The sequence below is a fragment of the Leuciscus leuciscus genome (genome assembly GCF_965113295.1).
Source record: "Leuciscus leuciscus genome assembly, chromosome: 3".
Taxonomy (NCBI): domain Eukaryota; kingdom Metazoa; phylum Chordata; class Actinopteri; order Cypriniformes; family Leuciscidae; genus Leuciscus; species Leuciscus leuciscus.
Window position 1 is genome coordinate 40,963,153 of NC_138727.1, and position 19,407 is coordinate 40,982,559.

The 19,407-nt window shown below is 38.1% G+C and overlaps 2 protein-coding genes across 2 annotated transcripts; both read right to left on the reverse strand.

Moving 5' to 3' along the window:
* Positions 1-519: 519 nt before the first annotated feature.
* Positions 520-5,003, reverse strand: dok1a (docking protein 1a). Its single transcript, XM_082164887.1, has 5 exons — positions 4,587-5,003; positions 3,545-3,844; positions 2,912-2,984; positions 2,531-2,703; positions 520-1,623 (listed from the first exon to the last, which is right to left on the reverse strand). The coding sequence occupies exons 1-5, from the start codon at positions 4,641-4,643 to the stop codon at positions 685-687; spliced, it is 1,542 nt and encodes a 513-aa protein (XP_082021013.1). The 5' UTR covers positions 4,644-5,003; the 3' UTR covers positions 520-684.
* Positions 5,004-6,902: 1,899 nt separating this feature from the next.
* On the reverse strand, positions 6,903-18,248 carry paip2b (poly(A) binding protein interacting protein 2B). The gene is made up of 4 exons (XM_082164946.1): positions 18,092-18,248; positions 16,783-16,940; positions 7,706-7,879; positions 6,903-7,607 (listed from the first exon to the last, which is right to left on the reverse strand). Exons 1-4 carry the CDS (start codon positions 18,096-18,098, stop codon positions 7,551-7,553), a joined length of 396 nt encoding a protein of 131 aa, XP_082021072.1. The 5' UTR covers positions 18,099-18,248; the 3' UTR covers positions 6,903-7,550.
* Between the last annotated feature and the right edge of the window lie 1,159 nt (positions 18,249-19,407).

Genomic DNA, 19,407 nt, shown 5'->3' on the forward strand with positions numbered 1-19,407 from the left:
TTTAGTACTGAAAATAGTGTGGAAAAGCTCCTTTTTACCTTCACTGGGTAGTAAAAAAAAAAGTTGCCTTGGAACATAAAAATATGTGGGTCAAAATGACATGCGGACATCAGAATCATAATAGAAATTGTGAGTACACTTCAAAACACATCAGTGTATCCTCACTCTGCATGCATGTTTATGACTCTAAATGAGAAAAAGTCACAAAGCGTTAAGAAAAAAAATTATAGGTTAACCGGTATTTCCGACAACTCAAAAGTCATAATGGGTCAAACTAATCCCCAACATCATACAAGGGTTAAAGGAGACTATTAACTTCAAAATGAATGGTGTCTCAGTCATCTTTTATTAACTCTCATATAGTTCCAAACCTGTTTTCTAACTGGATCCCTGAATTATTATTTTTTTCACTGGTATGGTCTGGTCTGCTGAGATTTTAACCATGTGCTTGCTCATATGAAGCATATATATATATATATACATACACACACACAAAAAAATTCAAAACAACTTTCAGTGTTACACAATTAGAACATTTATTTTCAGTCATTATTCCACCATGTCCCGGCAGAATGGATTAATAAATTATGATATCAGTGGGGTGGGGTTGGGGGAGAATACAATTTTAAATATTAAAAATTAAAAGCTACATGTTTGTGAAAAGATATTATATTACAGATTTAGTTAAATCATTCCAAGGTCCTCAGAGACAACCTCTCGTGTTTGGCTTAGCTTCTTTTCTTCGAGAGCCTGAGGAGTTTTGGGTGGTTTGTTAACTTTGCTGTAGATGGGTTGGTTCTCATCAGTCATTTTGTTTTGTTGAGAGCTATTGTTTTGGATTGCCTGTATAACCTCGGGTACACTATAAATGGGCTCCTCAATCCTCTGGTCAAGTTTTTTACTTAAGTTTAGTGCGACATGGTCATACACCTCAGCGTACACAGGTTCTTGCTGCTTGTCGTTGTTCAACATTGTCTTGACGGCCTGACAGTCCATCGTGTCAGTAGGGTTGGCATGGACACAATTGTTGGGTTTTGGGCGGATAAAATCAGCAGGATCAGAATACACTGGTTCTGAATCATCCCTTTCAGGAGATGGGAGAGGATCTTTATGATGCGATGTGATGAGATCTGATGGCTGTGATTCATGTCGGCCTAATATAATTACAGGATTTGAATACACAGGCTCAATCAAGCTAATATCGCCACTAGGATTTGAGTGTGTACTTTTTGAGGAGCTTATGCAATCTGCAGGGTTCGCATATACAGCTTCGGTTGAGCCAATAGGACTCGCAGGTTTTGTATGCACAGGATTTGAGATGTTTGGGCCAAGAGCATCTGCTGGATCAGGGTACAAGGGCAGTTTTGAGTCAGAAAGCTGAGGGCTGTTGTTGCCCTCTGTATCAAGCAAAGGAAAACTTTCAGGGCGTTTGGGCAGGGGTGAGCGAGGAGAGCGAGAACGTGGAGAATGTGGCGAGTGCCTGTCTCCAGTAACGGCAAGGCTCTTCTGTTGCCGAATAGCTGACTCAATAAGGCGGAGAATCTCTTCACTCTGCCTGGTCTCAAAGTTAAAGGTGCCAGGGCCTGATTCACAGCGCCTGCCTGCTTCTATAGAAAACACCATCTGGAGAGGAATAGACAGAACGTTGAAAATATTTGTATGCACTATTTGTACAAAAAAAAATATTTCAATGGAAAAATTAGATAAAAATGGATGTTAATTGATTAACTTGATGATAATATATATATATATATATATATATATATATATGTGTGTGTGTGTGTGTGTGTGTGTGTGTGTGTAAGGTATAAACACACACTGACAGACATATATACATACACACACACATATATACACATATATATATATATATATATATATATATATATATATATATATATATATATATATATATATATATATATACACACCCACGCATATATATTATGTAATTTTTATGATAAATGTGATTAAATCGCAATTAATCGATTTGACAGCACTAATTATAACACATAAAAGTATTAACATTTGCTGAATATTATAAACTAAAATAAATCATGAGTTTGTGTACCTTCATAGTAAATTACTGTTAAAATTATGTTGTTTTTTTGCTGGTAAAAAAATGACTCACCTTAAAATTTACACTGAAAAACATTAAAAAGATGCTTCACATGGAGCCCCTTCATGGGTTAAAAAAAAAATGTGTTATGGTAAAAAATGAGAGGGATAGGATTTTTTTTCATCCCACTTCATATTATTTCCATCAGGAGTTTTGTAAACAAACAGAAATGCACCGAAATATAATTTTTCCTCCCGTCTCATTTTTTCCCCATCACTGTGCTCTGGGGCTCTGTATTAATATATGTATGGTTATAATTTGTACAATCACAATGCCGTCCTGTAGTAGGCCTACATTAAAACTTTTAGGCTGTATCACAGCTGCCGGCGTTTTGCCATGAATTTAACAACATCTTTTTTTTTACACATCATCACGGTCCTGCACTTTATCAAGTCCATGGTTACAGCTGACCTTATCTCGCCCGTAGCGGCGCAGCAGCTTGTATGGCCACTCCATTACAGTCTTCCTGGTCTCCAGATCTTGTAGAACAAGTATGTCTTCACCAGCTTGCAGCCAGTACTGTCCTTTCAGGCCACAACGAACTGAAGACTCATTCTGCAGCGCAACTACTTTGAACTCACTCACTAAAATGAAAGAGATATTGAGATTAGATGATCAGAATTAATCTTAAAGTGTGATTCATTTTTAACCTGGTAAAATAAAAGAATGAATGAATGAAAATTCAGAGTTCAGAGATTATATAATCTATTTATGTTTTAAACCAGGTCTGCATGAAGGTCCGAATTCAGGAACATGACAGCAAATTGTTCTGATAGATTTGTGTGTACTCACGTTGTTCTCTGGACATGTAGATCTGATTGTCCTCCATTAGTGGTACCGGTTGTGGAGCATTTTTAGTGTGTTTCTATGACAGAAAAAAAATATGAATACATACACTACCGTTCAAAGGTTTAGGGTAGGTAAGATTTTGATGTTTTGAAAGAAGTCTCTTAGGCTCATCATGCCTGCATTTACTTAATCAAAAATACAGTAAAAACAGTGCGATTGTTAAATATTATTACATATATTTTACAATATATTTTAAAATGTCATTTTTTTCTGGGATGGCAAAGATGAATTTTCAGCAGCCATTACTCCAGTCTATATTGTCTATGTTCAGAAATAATTTTGAATATGCTAATTTGGTGCTTCAGAAACATTTATTATTATTATTATTATTATTATTATCACCACACATATAAGGCTATAAGTTGAAAGCAGCTGTGTTTTTCTGTTTCAGGATTCTTTGACAAATAAAAAATTCTAATCAAAAGAACAGCATTTATTTGAAATAGAAATACAATCTTTTGTAACATTATAAATGTCGTTACTGTCGCTTTTGATCAGTTTAATGCATCCTTGCTGAATAAAAGTATTTCTTTAAAACAGAATCTATATGCTTAAAAAAAAAAAAAAAAACCTCACCTGAAAGGCAATGTTACATATTATGTCCACCCATTCTCCACAGCTTTCTCTCTCTGCTGCAAACACCAGCTTCTTGTCCTCAGTCTCCAAACAGAAGGCAGCCATGTTTTCCCCTGGACAAGCCTCTGCATGTGGAGGCAGCTTGACGACACTCACACAATCAGCCAGACGTACAACTTTCCTCTCCGGGTGTCGTCTGACCACCACAGTTGACCGTTCGTGAACGGCTTCTGATAATTCTAACCGTGCAATGCCATGCCGACTAGCCGGATGAAGGGCCAACCAATATCGCTTCCATTTCTGTTAATAACAAATCAAATATTATTACTTAGCCTATTTTTATCATTTCCCTAATGCATTATTATGCAGTATACCAAATTAAATTAAATTGTTTGACAAGATCCAGTCAGATGGATGTTCATCAGGTGGAACTTGTACTTCAGGTAATGAACACACCTCAGTCTGGACTCATTGTAATTTTTTTTTTTTTTTTTTTTGAAAAAAGAACTCATGTTGGAGGAATGGATGTAGATTACTCACTCAGCCAATCCCTCATTTACCTCACATGTGTGTTAGGCATACTGTCTATGGTGTTAGGCAGGGCCTGAGAATGCAGTACAACGTGAAGTGCACTTTCATAAGGGCGTGTTTTTCTGTCAAATGGAATGTGCCGTAATATGAAAATCAAGACCGAGATGTGCGCACCAAGTTTCAACTTGTCGTAGAGGCAGTTCCGTCTCATACCAGAACATAACTTTACACCAGAGAGCTCATGGTAAAACATGCGAGCTATAATCTTTTTCTTTTTTTTTTTAACTTGAGCAAATACCATCAGGATTATTAGCCCTGCTTTATATAAGTTTTTACAAACAAGAATATCAATATTAAGAGTGCATCATGCCAAACAGTTTCATAAGCATTTTTATTAAGACTAGTTTTTATTTAGATCAGCTCAGAACATTTTGTAGTTTTAGACTAGAGGTTGACAAACAAAAACAAACGTATAAACAAAATAAATGACAATGTTCCGATGATGTCTTACCTCGCCATGTTTCTGATGTTGTAGGTAAACTTCACCTTGTTTCCCACGTGTGTCCATGTCTATTTCCTTAACTCTGACAGATCAAAAAATTGCTTTAAAAGAAGTTTATACTTTTACAGTACAATGTGTGACCTCTTTAAACTGTTAAGACATATTACCAAGCCTATTACATGAGGTAGAGTAAGTGCAAACTTAGACTCCTCCTCTTAATGAAAAAAAGGACAACCACTGTTTGATTTACAGCAATATTCACTTGATTTGTATATGAATGATACTTTTGAATGTTTTTCTTATTCCCTCAACTTCGATCTATCTAATCAAGGTAGCCTATAAATAAACAACAAACAGCTGGATAACCATGGCACACATTTTAGTTGAAAAGCCTTATAAAAAGTGTATGTATAGCCATGAGATAATAAAGGCTTAACTAAGATGTGTGCCATGGTTATCCAGCTTTTTGATGTTTATTTATACATTTATTAGACCTAACAGAGATGTAAATGTTGAGGAAATAAGAACAACATTCAAATGTATAATTCAGACATAAATCAAGTGAATATGTTTTTACTTTGTTGGACTATGTTGAACTCTTGACCATGAACCTTTACTGTACTCCACCATAAGCACTCTCTACAGTTGGGCATCAAGTATAAATACACATTAAAATATGCTAGGTCTCACTATTTGAAATCATAAGCCCACATGGAATATAAAGAGAATTTAAAGTACAAAGCCGCTGTGCACAAACTATTTTTAGTAGGGTACAATCTCAACAAAACTAAACCTTCATTTATAGAGCACATTTAAAAACAACACAAGTTGAACCAAACTGCTTTACAGTGTCCAAAGCAAATATCAGAACTATGTACATGCTCAGACTGGCACACAGACATAAACTCATACACCCTTATGGACACACAACATTATCTAATGTGTGTTAAAGTGAGCAATGGTCTAAAAATGGTCGTCATTCATTCACAAACACATCTTTCACACTATTATTTACTGAAGGATCAAGTATGTAAACACCATCCTCCTCTCTGACATCGTTCAATTGTTGCACCAGCAATTGAATGCCAGATTATTCGGACAGCAGGAATTACCTACAGCAGTGTGCCCAGGCTCTTGAACAGCACTTCATCCGGGCTGCTCCTCATATCTGGTTTCACACCACTTCTACAGACCTTCACTCAAACTTATACTGTAAGGGCAACCTGGGCAAAATCTCTAATGCAGGAAATACAAGACAGTTGTATGGTAAAACATCTGCTTGGATATATAAACAGTGTGGAAAGTCTCAGAACAGTACCTATGGGAAAATGTATCTTGATTTGAAAAAAATCATGGTAATTGACCTTAATAAAATTTAAATAGTTATACAATCATCAACAGAATATGAATATCTTAAAGAATTAAGAAACCAGGGAAACCCACTGGGCAAAGAAACCAGGGAAGTGAGAAACTGGTAGAGCACTCAAAAATAAGTTATGAAAAATCTTGAAAGTTAATGTGAAATATTCTTTGCCCCTATGAGCACAAAAAAATACAAAACTCTTGTCCCAAAAGGTGGAGCAGTTTCGCTATGACAGTGTTTGATTAAGCAACACCTGACACATCTGTCTGCAGTTATACCTGGGTAATCCAAATACTGCTCTAGGCAAACACATACTAAAATGTAAAGAGTTATACACTGAAAAGATGTCTTCTGAGTGGCTTTGGACTAATGTTTAGGCTAGCCAGTCGATGGAGTAACATGAGACTATAGACACTGGGAAAATCCCTCATTTCAATAGTCAACAAGAATCCTGCCAGAAACAAGAACAGCTACTGCTGACAATTTACAATATACTGCATCGCATCGGTCAATTAAAAACCAACAAACAATGTGACGTTAAAAAGCCTGAAAATAAACATTAAATTATTAAGGAATACATTTTGTAGCAGCATGCCTTTATGATTTAGTTCAATTTACAGTGCAATAATTATTTAGCTCACCAACTGATGCATTTAATAGCAATTTGCAGGCCCAAAACTCTCAATATCACAAATGATCAACCCGGTTTGAATGAAACGCTAACATCACACTGGTCTAATACTGCTTATCTACCCTGAAACCATTTAATATAACATAAGACCCCCAAAAAAGGCTTTTGTTAAAGTTAAAATTGTAATATGTTCCTCTGGTATTCTTGACAGGATGTTTGTCAAAACAAGTACTATAATGCTACAGCATTTAATGAAGTAAAACTTTGGGATGAGAACTATCAAGACTGAGGTTTAGTTTACATTACATAGAAAGCACAAACACAAAACATCTTCCAACATCATCAACCTGCTTGTTTTATTTGATTTTTTTCCATTTTTGTTAATGCATGTTGCACACTGTGACAGAACTTCAACGGAGGAAGGAAAAAAGAAACAGGAAAATGTTTCTGTGAAAATCCCTCAAAAGTTGTCAGCTGCCACCAGTTCTGTCCATCAAAGAATGGTCCACCTGTCAACAGTCCTTGTACTGTAAGGTTTCCTTTGTCCCAGCCCTTTCCCCTCCCACTCGTATGACACACACCTCCCCGCCAAACTTCCTTTTAAAGAAAATAAAAGAGAAGACAGAAAAAAAAAAGAAAATGGCAATGACACGGGGACAAACTGCTAGTCACTATCACGATAGTGGAACTCACACAACTGTTCCTCTGAGATTAATACAAAGATCTTCCAGGAGAACTAGTCACAATCTGCAGCGGTCCAATAGGAACATTACACGGAGCAACCCGCCCACGTTATACATGAGACAGACGGAAATAAAAAGCTTATAGAAGAGCATCCAGCACCCCCTCCCCCCACCCACAAGCCCCACCCCATCAAGCCCCACACAACCCCAGGAAGATTGAAGTATGTGTGAGGGTGACCCCTGGCCACCAGCGGTCACATAAAGTCTCTATAAAGGAGCCCCTAACTGGAGGGTCTCTAGTATTTCACTCCAGGAACAAACTCCTTGGCCTCTGGGTTCAAGCTGCTTTTGCGCTGAGAAAGAACAGAAATGAAGTACACATGAGTACAATATCACAAAAGTTTATTTGAGATCTACAAAGTGGTTTCCTTTCAGGAAGGATGACACTTACTGCGATGTCTTCGGCGTTTCCGTCACTGACCGACAACCCGCTAAGCTGCTGTTGGATCTGCCCTACACCAGGGGGAAGGTCTCTGGCAGGAATGAACCAATCCTGATCCTCCTCCTCCAACATCTCCTGGAAACAGCGTTCAAGAAACTCCTGCTCCAAAAGTTCCTCTTCCACCTGCAGCAAGACATCAGACCCATCAAAATTTGTGTATGAAATTGTAAGGTTCCCCTTTTCAAGAGTCATTACGGTCATTTTAACTCGCTGTACAGTTAGATGAAGACAAACCCACTGCAAATGGATGTAAAAACAAATTGAATTGCAAATGTGAATACAAATCAGACTATGCTTGACGTAATGTCAGTCAGACAGTGAGGAGCACTAGACCATCACATTCAAACATTTCGCTTTCAGTCAGAGTCACTTGCAGTTTTTCGCAAATCTGCGATCACTGAATACAACGCAAAATCAACAAAATGGCGCATTATTGGCAATCCTGCATAATCGCCATTACACCACAAAAATTAAAATGTCTCACAAAAAAATTTAAATAATATTATAACAACTGGAATTAAACCGAATTTAAATAAAGTTGAAATGCATTATTTTCACAAGGTTACAGATGTTGTGCACGCAATGTCAGTGAGTGGTCTGTGAGAGAGGAAGCGTACTTTTCTCACCTGCCATGGTCTGGGTGAAGCGCTTAAGAAATATGAATGAATGACCAAATAAAAAAGTATGATATGCTTGATAGTTCTTAAAGTTATTGAAAGCACTATATACTGCGAAATAATTCACTTTGGCACTGACATACTGTGTGTCAGACTGGCTGGGCATTTCGGTGCGTGCTTTTGCCGCCTGTAAGCATGAGAGTACAAAAATCTGTTCTCTTAGGCTATTTGTATTTGAATGGTCAAATACATACATAATTATGTCAAAATGCCCACCTTGACGTTATGTCTTAAGTGAACTACCGGGGGGGGGGTGATGTCAGTATTGGATCCACGCATTACTGTAGGTCTCAATGTGACAGAAACCTAATATACATGCTGATGCCTGCGTTGTTAAAGGGGTGGTTGATTATGATTTCACTTTTCTAACTTTAGTTAGTGTGTAATGTTGCTGTTTGAGCATAACCAACATCTGCAAAGTTACAACGCTCAAAGCGATATATTTTCTTGGCTTTTTAAGGACTACAACAAACGGCTGGTAGGGACTACACGAGCTTCCTCCCGGGTTAGTGACATCACCAAACCTAAAATTTACATAAACCCTGCCCCCGGGAACACGATTTATAGATTATCATGACAGAATATGCTAATCAATGACTAGAAGATAGACACATAAGCTACATAAATTCATCAACTAACCATTCAGAAACGTCCTGTTGCATTCTACATGTTGTCACTTCTTGACTCTCTCCATCTTTGTCTGACTCCGGTTCTAACATAAAAGGCTAAACATTTTCAGTGCATGTCTGTGTGAGAAGGTAATCGAAGTCGTTCGTTTGCATTTAAAGGGACAGACACAAAAACGGTGCGTTTTTGCTCACCCTCAAAAAGTGACAATTTTAACATGCTATATAAAAATATCTGTGGAGTATTTTGAGCTAAAACTTCATACACACACTCTGGGGACATCAAATACTTATTTTACATCTTGTGAAAAGGGCATAATACCACCCCTTTAAAGCTACACTGTGTACATTTTTTTGTTGATTCTTAGCAAAAAACACTTAGTTCTTTCAAAAATATATGTGCTCATTAATGTATATTTACTTCTTTCAAGTAATAAAGTATTCTCGTAAGTTTATAATGTGCCATTGAAAGTACATACGGGTGAGGGGTTCGAATGCCGGTCGCCATGTTGCCCCTCCATCTTGAAACTACATTAGCCAAAGAGGGACATACCTGTAAATTCAAGCTTCGCCTTTCGTGCTTTACACTCCGTGACACAGAGACGAATGCGAGGGGGAGATTACTCGCGACTGCCGGCAGATTTGAAAGATTGCTGACGGAGGATCACGCCTATTTTCGAGGACATGTAGCAGAGTCGCCAAGGAAGCGAAAGAGAGAATTAAAACATCAACGCGACAGGCAAATCAGCAAGACCAAAGTCAATACTGGAGTAACTTTTCCCAGATGGAAAGAGCTCATGAGGAGCAAAGATTTTAAAACGGACGCCGAAGTTGCCTGCTTTCTTCTCGACAGGTAATTCAGCCTATTTGTGTAAATTCGAAGTTTTATAGTTGCTTGTCTAACCATAGCATAGTTGTGCATAACGCCAGAACGACCTCTAGTATAACTTGCGTTACTTTTCCTCACGTCAATGGAGAAAAAGTATTGTTTACCTTGTAACATGAATCTGTGCTGCGACGGATCACAGGTGATAGTTTTAAAGGCGCAATTGGACGAAGTCGAACTGGAAGCCATGTTAATCTTGGAATAATACGGCCACCGTAGGAGTTAAAACGCCCTCGAAATTGAAAGGAACAGAAACTAATATTCACTGGGTAGTCATATACAATTTCACCGCTAGATGGAGGAAAATATCACACAGTGTAGCTTTAATGTTCAACAACAGGACAAAACCAGTACTTAAACTTAAAGCACTGTTTGTATCTATCTCTATGCTGTACTTATTTGTCATTTGTTTCTTTGTTCTTATTTTATGACTAACTGTTTATTTGATCATTTAAGAACTGTTTAATTGTATTAGGTGAGTATTTGTTTTATGGTTTGCTCATAACATTTTGGTCATATTGCTCACACCAAGTGATTGTTAATTTGTTATTAAAGCTAGTATTACACCACTCTACTATCCTATATACAATTATTTCAGATTTGTGAAGACTGGGTAAGGCTGTGCAACAATCAATATGCCCCTTTCCAAGTCTGAAAAGATTGTAGTAAAGGTTAAAATGTATTATTTGGTATGAGACCAAAATAAACAAGAGTTATGCATTTTGTTTGTCCTTTGTGTCATGTATGACTATTGGGCATCTAACATAATAAACAATGTCCTGGTTTCACAGACAGGGCTTAAAATAAGCCAGGATTAGTCCTTACTTTAATTAGGACATTTAAGTAGCTTTTTATAAAAGTGCCTTAGAAAAAAACATTAATGAGAAAGCAATGGCACTGACATATTTAAAGATATGTCAATGCAAGTTGTTTTCAGTTAAAACAGCTAAAAATGCTAAGATCATAGATACTAATGATTTCTCACTGAAGCCGTTTTGGACCTTGTGATTGATAAAGTTCTCTAATCTGAGCGCATCACTACTGCGTGTGATCTCAAGCACTGCAGAAATACATTTTTCTCAGACTTTATTGCCTACTGTTAATATTATTTCTGCTGCTCTTATGAAACTAAGAAAACATGCTGTTTATTGACGTAAAGTTTAAAGTGCCCCTATTATGCTATTTTAAATGTTCCTAATTTTGTTTTCTAGGACCTACAATAGGTCTACATGCAAATTATGTAAAAAACACTGTATATTAGGGGTGTAACTGTACACAAACATGATGGTTCGGTATGTACCTCGCTATTAAAGTCACAGTTCGGTACAGGAGCAGGGATAACTAAAAATTGCTTTTTAAATTAAAGGGATAGTTCACTTTGAGATAAAATTTTGGTATGTTTTAGCTTACCTCAAGGGCATCCAAGATGTAGGTGTCTTTGTTTCCGCAGTAGTTTCAATTTTGATATTTTTAGGTCAAACCGTTCTTGTCTGTCAGTCATATAATGCAGGTCTATGGTCACTGTCTCAAAGAGCATGCAGAGAGAAGTCCAAATTACACAATTCCCCATCGTAAGTACACATTGATGGCCTAAGACACGAAACGAGCGGTTTGTGTGAGAAAACGAACAGTATTTATATCGTTTTTACCTCTTGTACACAGCCACGTCCGAGTGATCTGAGGGCGCGCGCGCTTCCTGGTGTGTGACGTGTGCACGCGTTCTGGCTTAGTCTGCGCAAGCAGATCACTTGGACGTGGTTTTGTACAAGAGGTAAAAACGATATAAATACTGTTCGTTTTCTCACACAAACCGCTCGTTTCGTGTCTTAGTGTGTACTTGTGTAATGTGTACTTGTGTAGTGTAATGTGTACTTGTGTAATGTGTGTGTACAATGTGTACTTACGATGGGGAATTGTGTAATTTGGACTTCTCTGTGCATGCTCTTTGAGGTGGTGACCATAGACCTGCATTATATGACTGACAGACCTAAAAATATCAAAATTGAAACTACTGCGGAAACAGACACCTACATCTTGGATGCCCTTGAGGTAAGCTAAAACATACCAAAATTTTATTTCAAAGTGAACTATCCCTTTAAACTAATAAAAATGTGTATGTGTTTAAATTAATTCTATTATAATAAAAGTTTTCTAAAGAAAAAAAATATATATATTTTAGCTAATGCTGTAAACTATACGAGGAGCCCTTAGTTACACTTTACTATAATATTGAAGGTTACAATTAACAAGAGCCCAAATTATTACATTTAGTTGCCATTTATTTTTAGATGCACACAAGGCAGGTTTTGCGAATAACTTCTAAATCTAATTATAAAGTACATTTTCTACTCAAATTCATTTTTGAAATATAATCATTTGCACAGTAGCTGTCATAAATTTATTTGAACATTAAATCATCAAGACATTACTAACAGGTTAAGTAAATATAATGAATAGGCTATACGAAATGCTTCTCTCTAGTTAATTTCTCTAGCGAACTAACCTGCTGTCAACACAATGCCTACATGTAATGCCTAAATGTAAACTGTTTTGATTTCTTTCCGCAGTTGAAACACTGGTTGAGAGATGTAAACAGAGCGATCGTCTCTTCTGTGCATTGCCCTTGATTGGAGTGTGGATCGCCTGTGACAATGTATTCGCCGTGCGACTGCATGGAGCGAACTGTAACGTCCGTTCTGTGCGGTTCGGGGCGAATACATGTACAGTTATACCCCTACTGTATATACAAATTGCACATCTCATTTCTCAGAGTCTGAAAACGGTTCGTTAGAAGATTCAGTCTCTCTAAACCCCACCTTACCACCAGCCAATAGGGCTGTCACTTTTGTGAAAAATCCTGTTCAATTTGAGACACAAGTGTTCATTGAATCGATTGTAAAATAGATTTTCCATGTCTAAAGACGTTTAAACGGCAAATATAGGCAAATCCACGGACAACTAACAGGCATTAGGACGAACATAAAGAGGGCGCTTGAGACGCGCACAAGTCAGCAATATTTCTGGTGATTTATTGGCGTGAAGTTTCGTGCACAATAACAATAGGCAGAGTGGACTGGACTGCCATAACATCAATGAAAAACATTACTGCAGGATTCAACATGGCTGTGTTTACGATTAGAAATATCAAACAAATTTCACCTATATAGGGGATTGTAGCCCGAATCTGAATGCATGAGACTGTCTGAATGCCAGCAGCATTCACATTTTTGTAGTAAAAAGAGACATCATGCAGAAGTATGATTTGCTGTTATGTGTGTTTGTCAGAGCCTGCAGTTGCTGTGTGATGCACGTTCGCTGCGGGCGTATCGTGATGAGCTGGATGTGCTCAGAGAAAAGGCCGTTAAAATCGATTCCCTATTTTTGTTTTCAAAATTTGTGTCGGTTGGTCCGATCGATTGTGCAATCGATTTTCTAACGTAAAGTGACAGCCCTACCAGCCAACGCTGGTCTGATTCGTCAGACATTTGTGAATCGGAAATTTCCCACTTCTGAAGTTGTGATTACGAGCTCGCCGCATTCGTGCTTTGTTGTCGGAGAGAACAGGAATCATAAAGCACACCAGGTTAATTCTTGCCTATTTTTTGGGAAAATCTTATTTAACAGATAGTTCACCCCAAAATGTTAATGTTGTCATTATTTACTCATCCCCATTTTGTTCCAAACCTGTATGGGTTTCTTTCTTCTGTTGAACACAAAAGAATAACCAGACAGTAGCCATTGACTTCTATGGTATTTTCTTCCCTACTATGGAAGTCAATGGCTACCGTCAACTTTCTGGTTGTGTTCTTTTATGTTCAACAGAAGAAAGAAACTCATACAGGTTTGAAACAACTTGAGCGTAAGCAGTGGTTAAAGTTGGATTTGGCAGGTGGGGGAACCCTCAAATTTTGTGTTGGTGCAATAGGGAAAAATTACTCGCCGTGGGACAACATATTGAGTATCGTGGTACAACAATACTTTTTGGGACAAGATTGTCACTGTGGCACCAAGTATCACAATACGTATTTAATACTTATTTTAATGTTTTTATTTTGGTCCATCTACATCTACACTGATATGATGACGATACTATGTAAAAATTGCTGAACACCACGATATGGAACACAACCTTGTTTTTCACAATGTAAATTTAAACATAAAAATGTGAAGTCCAAAAGTGACAGAAATGTGCGGTAGTTAGGGGGGTTCGGGGGCATGCTCCCCCGAGAAAATGTGGATTTCTCTGACCAACATGTGTGCAATATAGGGCTTTTGAAGGCCAAAACAAAATTTGATAAGAAATAGCTTTAAAACTTTGTCATTAGATTATTAGCTTTAAAACTTTGTCATTAGATTATTTGTCAAAATACCTGCTCTCTCCTCATCTTCATCTTTCTTTTTCTCTCAGTCTCCTTCTTCCCTAATTCTTCCCCTCCTAAAGCTGAACTTTGACTGATAGTCTTTTCATTTTCGTCTGTGTCAGTGAAGAAAGTAAACAGGCTCAACTGATGTTTATATGTTTTATGAATCATTTTCTGAGAAGTTAATTTACTCAAGGCTACCAGGAAAGCTGTAGCCTAAGGCTATGTTCACACTTAGCGTCTTTTTTCAAACTGCCAGCGTCTGTTCTACATTATAACCCTATGGAGTAAACCGTTTTTTCAAAAAAGTCCTGAGCGCTTTTTTAGACGCCACCGCCGGCGTCTTTTTCTGCAGCTCAGAGCGTCTTTTTAAGTTGAAAAAAGTTCAACTTTTCTGAAAAGAACGCCCTACGTCAAGCGCCTTTTTGACAGCTGACCAATGACAAGCGAGTAGCGAGACCTGTCGTTTCCATAACAACAAGAACAACTGTCTGTCGTGCACCCACAAACGTCTTTGTGAACCGACATTCTCCTCCCCGGTAACTTCAAAAGCCAACGCAAGAGCCAACTTTCTCTTTCTCGACATTTTTTGCATCACACAGCACTAGGCTACTGTTGCAGCTGTTGTTATAGCAACAAAAGACGCGCTCGGCTGCTATTTGCAACCGAACGCTGCCAGCGTTTTTTTTTGCAAAAAAAACGCCGTTGTGAACTTTTTCTTGTCAAAAAAGACGCTAAGTGTGAACATAGCCTAAGTCAGTATTGCCAATAGGAATCTTCTACAAGCTTTGGAATTTGAAAACGTCTGTTTTTAAATGTTAAAAGTAATTTTAAATAATACAAATTATACGTTTAACGCAGTTGGTGGAATTGGCAGACGTTCCCTTAAGTATCATGCGCTGTGGAAACGCGTCAAAGCATTCTCAGGTATAAATATAATATATAATATATATTACAAGGGAAAACAAATGTCCGGCAAATATCGAACCCAAAACTTACTTTACCGCGCTCAACCCCCGTGAGTGCAATCACGCATTAGTAGTCGCTGGCGTTCAGCGGGGAGGGGAGGCGTGAACCGGTGCAGATGCACTCAAATCAGACCGGAGAACCGTGACTGAGAACGTAACGTCGGGAAGCGTGTTTGCGAAGGCGCGGCCAGGCGGTGATATTCAGTTTTGATTTGATGAATGATGAGAATCATTGAATTTGATGAGAATGATTTGATTCGAATCTATTTATTTATTAATTTATCTGAGGTGCCGGAACGCAGTTCCGGACCGTTCCGGCCCACTTTAACCCCTGAGCGTAAGTGTAAAAAACAACAACATAGTTTTGGGTGAACTATCCCTTTAAAGGGGATATTGCGTCCAAATGATCTGAGAACGCGGGCGGGTACAGATATATACAATAGATGTCGGATTGGCTACTGCGAAACCGTAGCCAATGCGACATCTATTGTATATATCTATACCCGCCCGCGCTCTCAGATCATTTGGACGCAGCTGTGTTCAAGAGGTAAAACCATATAAATACTGTTCGTTTTCTCACACAAACCGCTCGTTTCGTGTCTTGGGCCATCAATGTGTACTTACGATGGGGAATTGTTTTAATTTGGACTCTCTGCATGCTCTTTGAGACAGTGACCATCGACCTGCATTATATGACTGACAGACAAGAACGGTTTGACCTAAAAATATCAAAATTGAAACTACTGCGGAAAAAGACACCTACATCTTGGATGCCCTTGAGGTAAGCTAAAACATACCAAAAATTAATTTCAAAGTGAACTATCCCTTTAAAGCCAAAATTATGTTTAGAGCCCCATTCATTTAGCCTGGCTCCGCCCTCCTACGTACTTCCCCTAAATTTTCATTTTCCTTCAGTACTCCGTCTGGGTTTGCGGTATATTTGTGGGTTTTCTCTGCAAAATTTTTACCGGTCCAATCAGCGAACAGAGGGAGTGGCTGAACGATGAAGTTGAGGTCGTGCGCTAGTTTCAGTTATAGGGTTACTTCACGACCAAACGTTAGCGATTGGTTATGGCAGATCCAATAGTTTTAAACTTCAAGAGAGTACCCGCCTTCAAGGAAGTTAACGCTTGTCAATGGAGAGTGGCCAGACTCTCTGTACAAATGAAATGTACGAGAGTCTAGTAGGACCAGGCTACCATTCATTGACAACCATTGTGTAAAACATAAAATAGCCTTCAAATGATTATTCATATATATAAATATGCACTTTAATAACAAGTTGATGTAGCTGTTGAGGAAAAAAAAACAATTAAGAATAGCAGTCACAGAAGCAATCGTTCTCACCTCCGACATGTATAAAGTTTATGGCATGCCCAACTCGGAAACTTGGTATCAAAATGATCCCAGAGCTTCCCAGTGGTAAATACGACTTGTTCATGTCCAATTTTTAACTTGAAAATTTGTATTTACAGTAATTCCAGTAAGAGCAGCAGGTTCACACTGACCTGTCTGTTGTACTCCTCCTCGTTCTCCATCCACATGTACTCTGCAAAGGGGTTAGCATCCCCCTCCTTGTGTCCATTCACAACATTCTCATCCTTCCCTTGCCCGCTGCCTCCTCCTGGTGTCTTTGCTACCTCTGGACTGTTAATATCAGCAGGTTCTATGGGTGTGAAATGCAATATTAATACTCAACCAAGAATATAATACCCCACCACACACACACATAACACAAGTGATGCCAATGAACATAAGTGACTTTTGGGACACTGAAAACAACTAGTACAGATAGCATGCATAAGTAAACCTCAATCATTATAGCACACGTGCTAAATTAATTATTCAATAAGTATATAAACCATAATGCATACGCAAATGTAATTTAAAATGATTGTTATCACAACCAGGAGGACTCGTCCCTCGGTGTTTGGATATTCTCTCGCGCACAAGCACGAGACTTGCTACCAACTTAAGACGTTTTATATTACAATATGAAGGCGCAATTACGTTGATTGAACTCTTCTAATACCTTCGACGCGACATAGTGCATAACTCACATGGTTTAGACATTATGTAACTATCTGTTACTATCCATCATAGTGTTGCATAAATGAGACAAAGAGGAGGTCAGTCGACACCATCTTTCTCCACATGGATTTGATTCATTGTAACGTGAGGCCTGGCTAAGGCTCCAGGGATAACTATCTATAGTATATAAACCATTATGAAAGTCTAAAATTAAAACAACTCCCTTTTGCTTAAGATATTTCCTGCCTTCGCATAATAAAGTTAAACAATTGTTCTAACTTCACGTTTGGCGAGCGTATACAATACTGTGAAGCTAACGTTATGCGTGTTAGCTCGAGCCACGAGCGAGCCATATCAACAGCGGTCTTTCCGCGTGAAAAAAACATGTTGCCTGGCCTCAAAGAGTAACGTTTAATGGCTATTTTGCTTCTATCGAAGAAAAAACTGATTTTAGTTATGTTAAATAGTTTTAAAGGCTTCTGTGTAGTAAGTTAAGAAACACGACGGATGCGTGTGTTAGCCACACGACTGCATCACATACACATTACTAGGCCTCCATGCACACTGCGCTTAACACAAACTCTACCAAGTGAGCATATATGGGCTTAATTTGCTTTATATTGTATGTTAAAGGTGCTAATTCACTTATATTTGGCTACTGCACGCATTCAACGATGGCTACCATTTCACAAAACAAAGAGAGATAGAGAGTAGTATACCGCATTTATAAAGTCAAACGATTAAACATTGCTCCTTTCAAAGATTTGATCTGTTAAGAGGACTTACCCGGCATTGTAACGCTTCTGTCCCTCTAACTATCACCAAGTAAGTCGACTAAAAGAGGTAATTTTCCTGTTTGCAGCGACACCGTTACCTGGCTAGATTTCAAGCCTACGTCAGAGTGCTCATGTGGGCCTTTCACACAAACATGTCGCGCGCGCCCCCTGTTGGTCATCATCGGTCTCTCTAAAGTTTAGCGGCCACAGGCTGTAACGTCTGATACAGCTACATGGATTCAAGCGTGTTTGCAAGAAGCTATCAATGTGAAGTGTTTAACGGAACTGCCCGCATGCTTGTAAAATATATTAAAAGATGAATCTTTTTAAATGGATTTTTATCCAGGATAAATTAAAAAGGCTAATATATAAAAAAAATCTATACATCTTCATAAGTTGGTCAAGTTTATTTGACAAAAAAATATTAATATATTGTTATTAGTAATTTCTGAAAGGCATAAACAATTTGGAAGGGATTTACCAACATGGAAATTCAGTGGAAAAATAGGCCTTGCGTTACTTGGTTTCACGCCAACGTCTTGAATGCGGGTTGGATAGTACCGAGTAGTAAGGAAATATCATTGTAAGCCTATCTCATGATGCTTTATCTGCATTGAAGATACACAGTATTTTATCTGTCCACTTACTGGGAATCGAACGCATGACCCGTTAAGGTACATATAAAAAAATTTCAGGAGTTAAATGTTAGTATCATCAACCCAGATTTGAATCTGATATCCCACTCACATGTTTAAAAATAGATAGAACAACCCGGGTGATTAAAAATAATTTAGTACAGACAGTTGTAAAAGCGAAACGAACCAAGATGAAAATTCAACATTATAACTGTCCCTGTTTAATCGGAAGAAAGCAAACGATCTATTTTACTGGTCTGAAAACACCCTAAAATCCAAATAGTCAAACGTTGTCCAATAAAACCATATGATTTGACTCCGACTGTATTTGTCGGTGGAATTGCATCACTCCCTGGTGGTCTAGTGGTTAGGATTCGGCGCTCTCACCGCCGCGGCCCGGGTTCGATTCCCGGTCAGGGAACGTGCACTTTTTAAAGATGTACTGCTTGTGTTTGTATGAGAGGTCAACGTGAGTGCATTGTAGTGTGGCTTATAATAAGAGATAATATTCGCTTTGGCACAGCTCAAATCTCACATGCATTGCAGAGGCCTGTTTTAACTTGGTGCATCCAACAAATCCGGTGCTCTTTTGTTCTTCTAGCGACCCCTATAGTCTAATGCGTTCATTTTATGGCGAAAATGAATATACATTTTCTTTGTGTGTATGTTCCATAGAAGAAAAAAACATCAT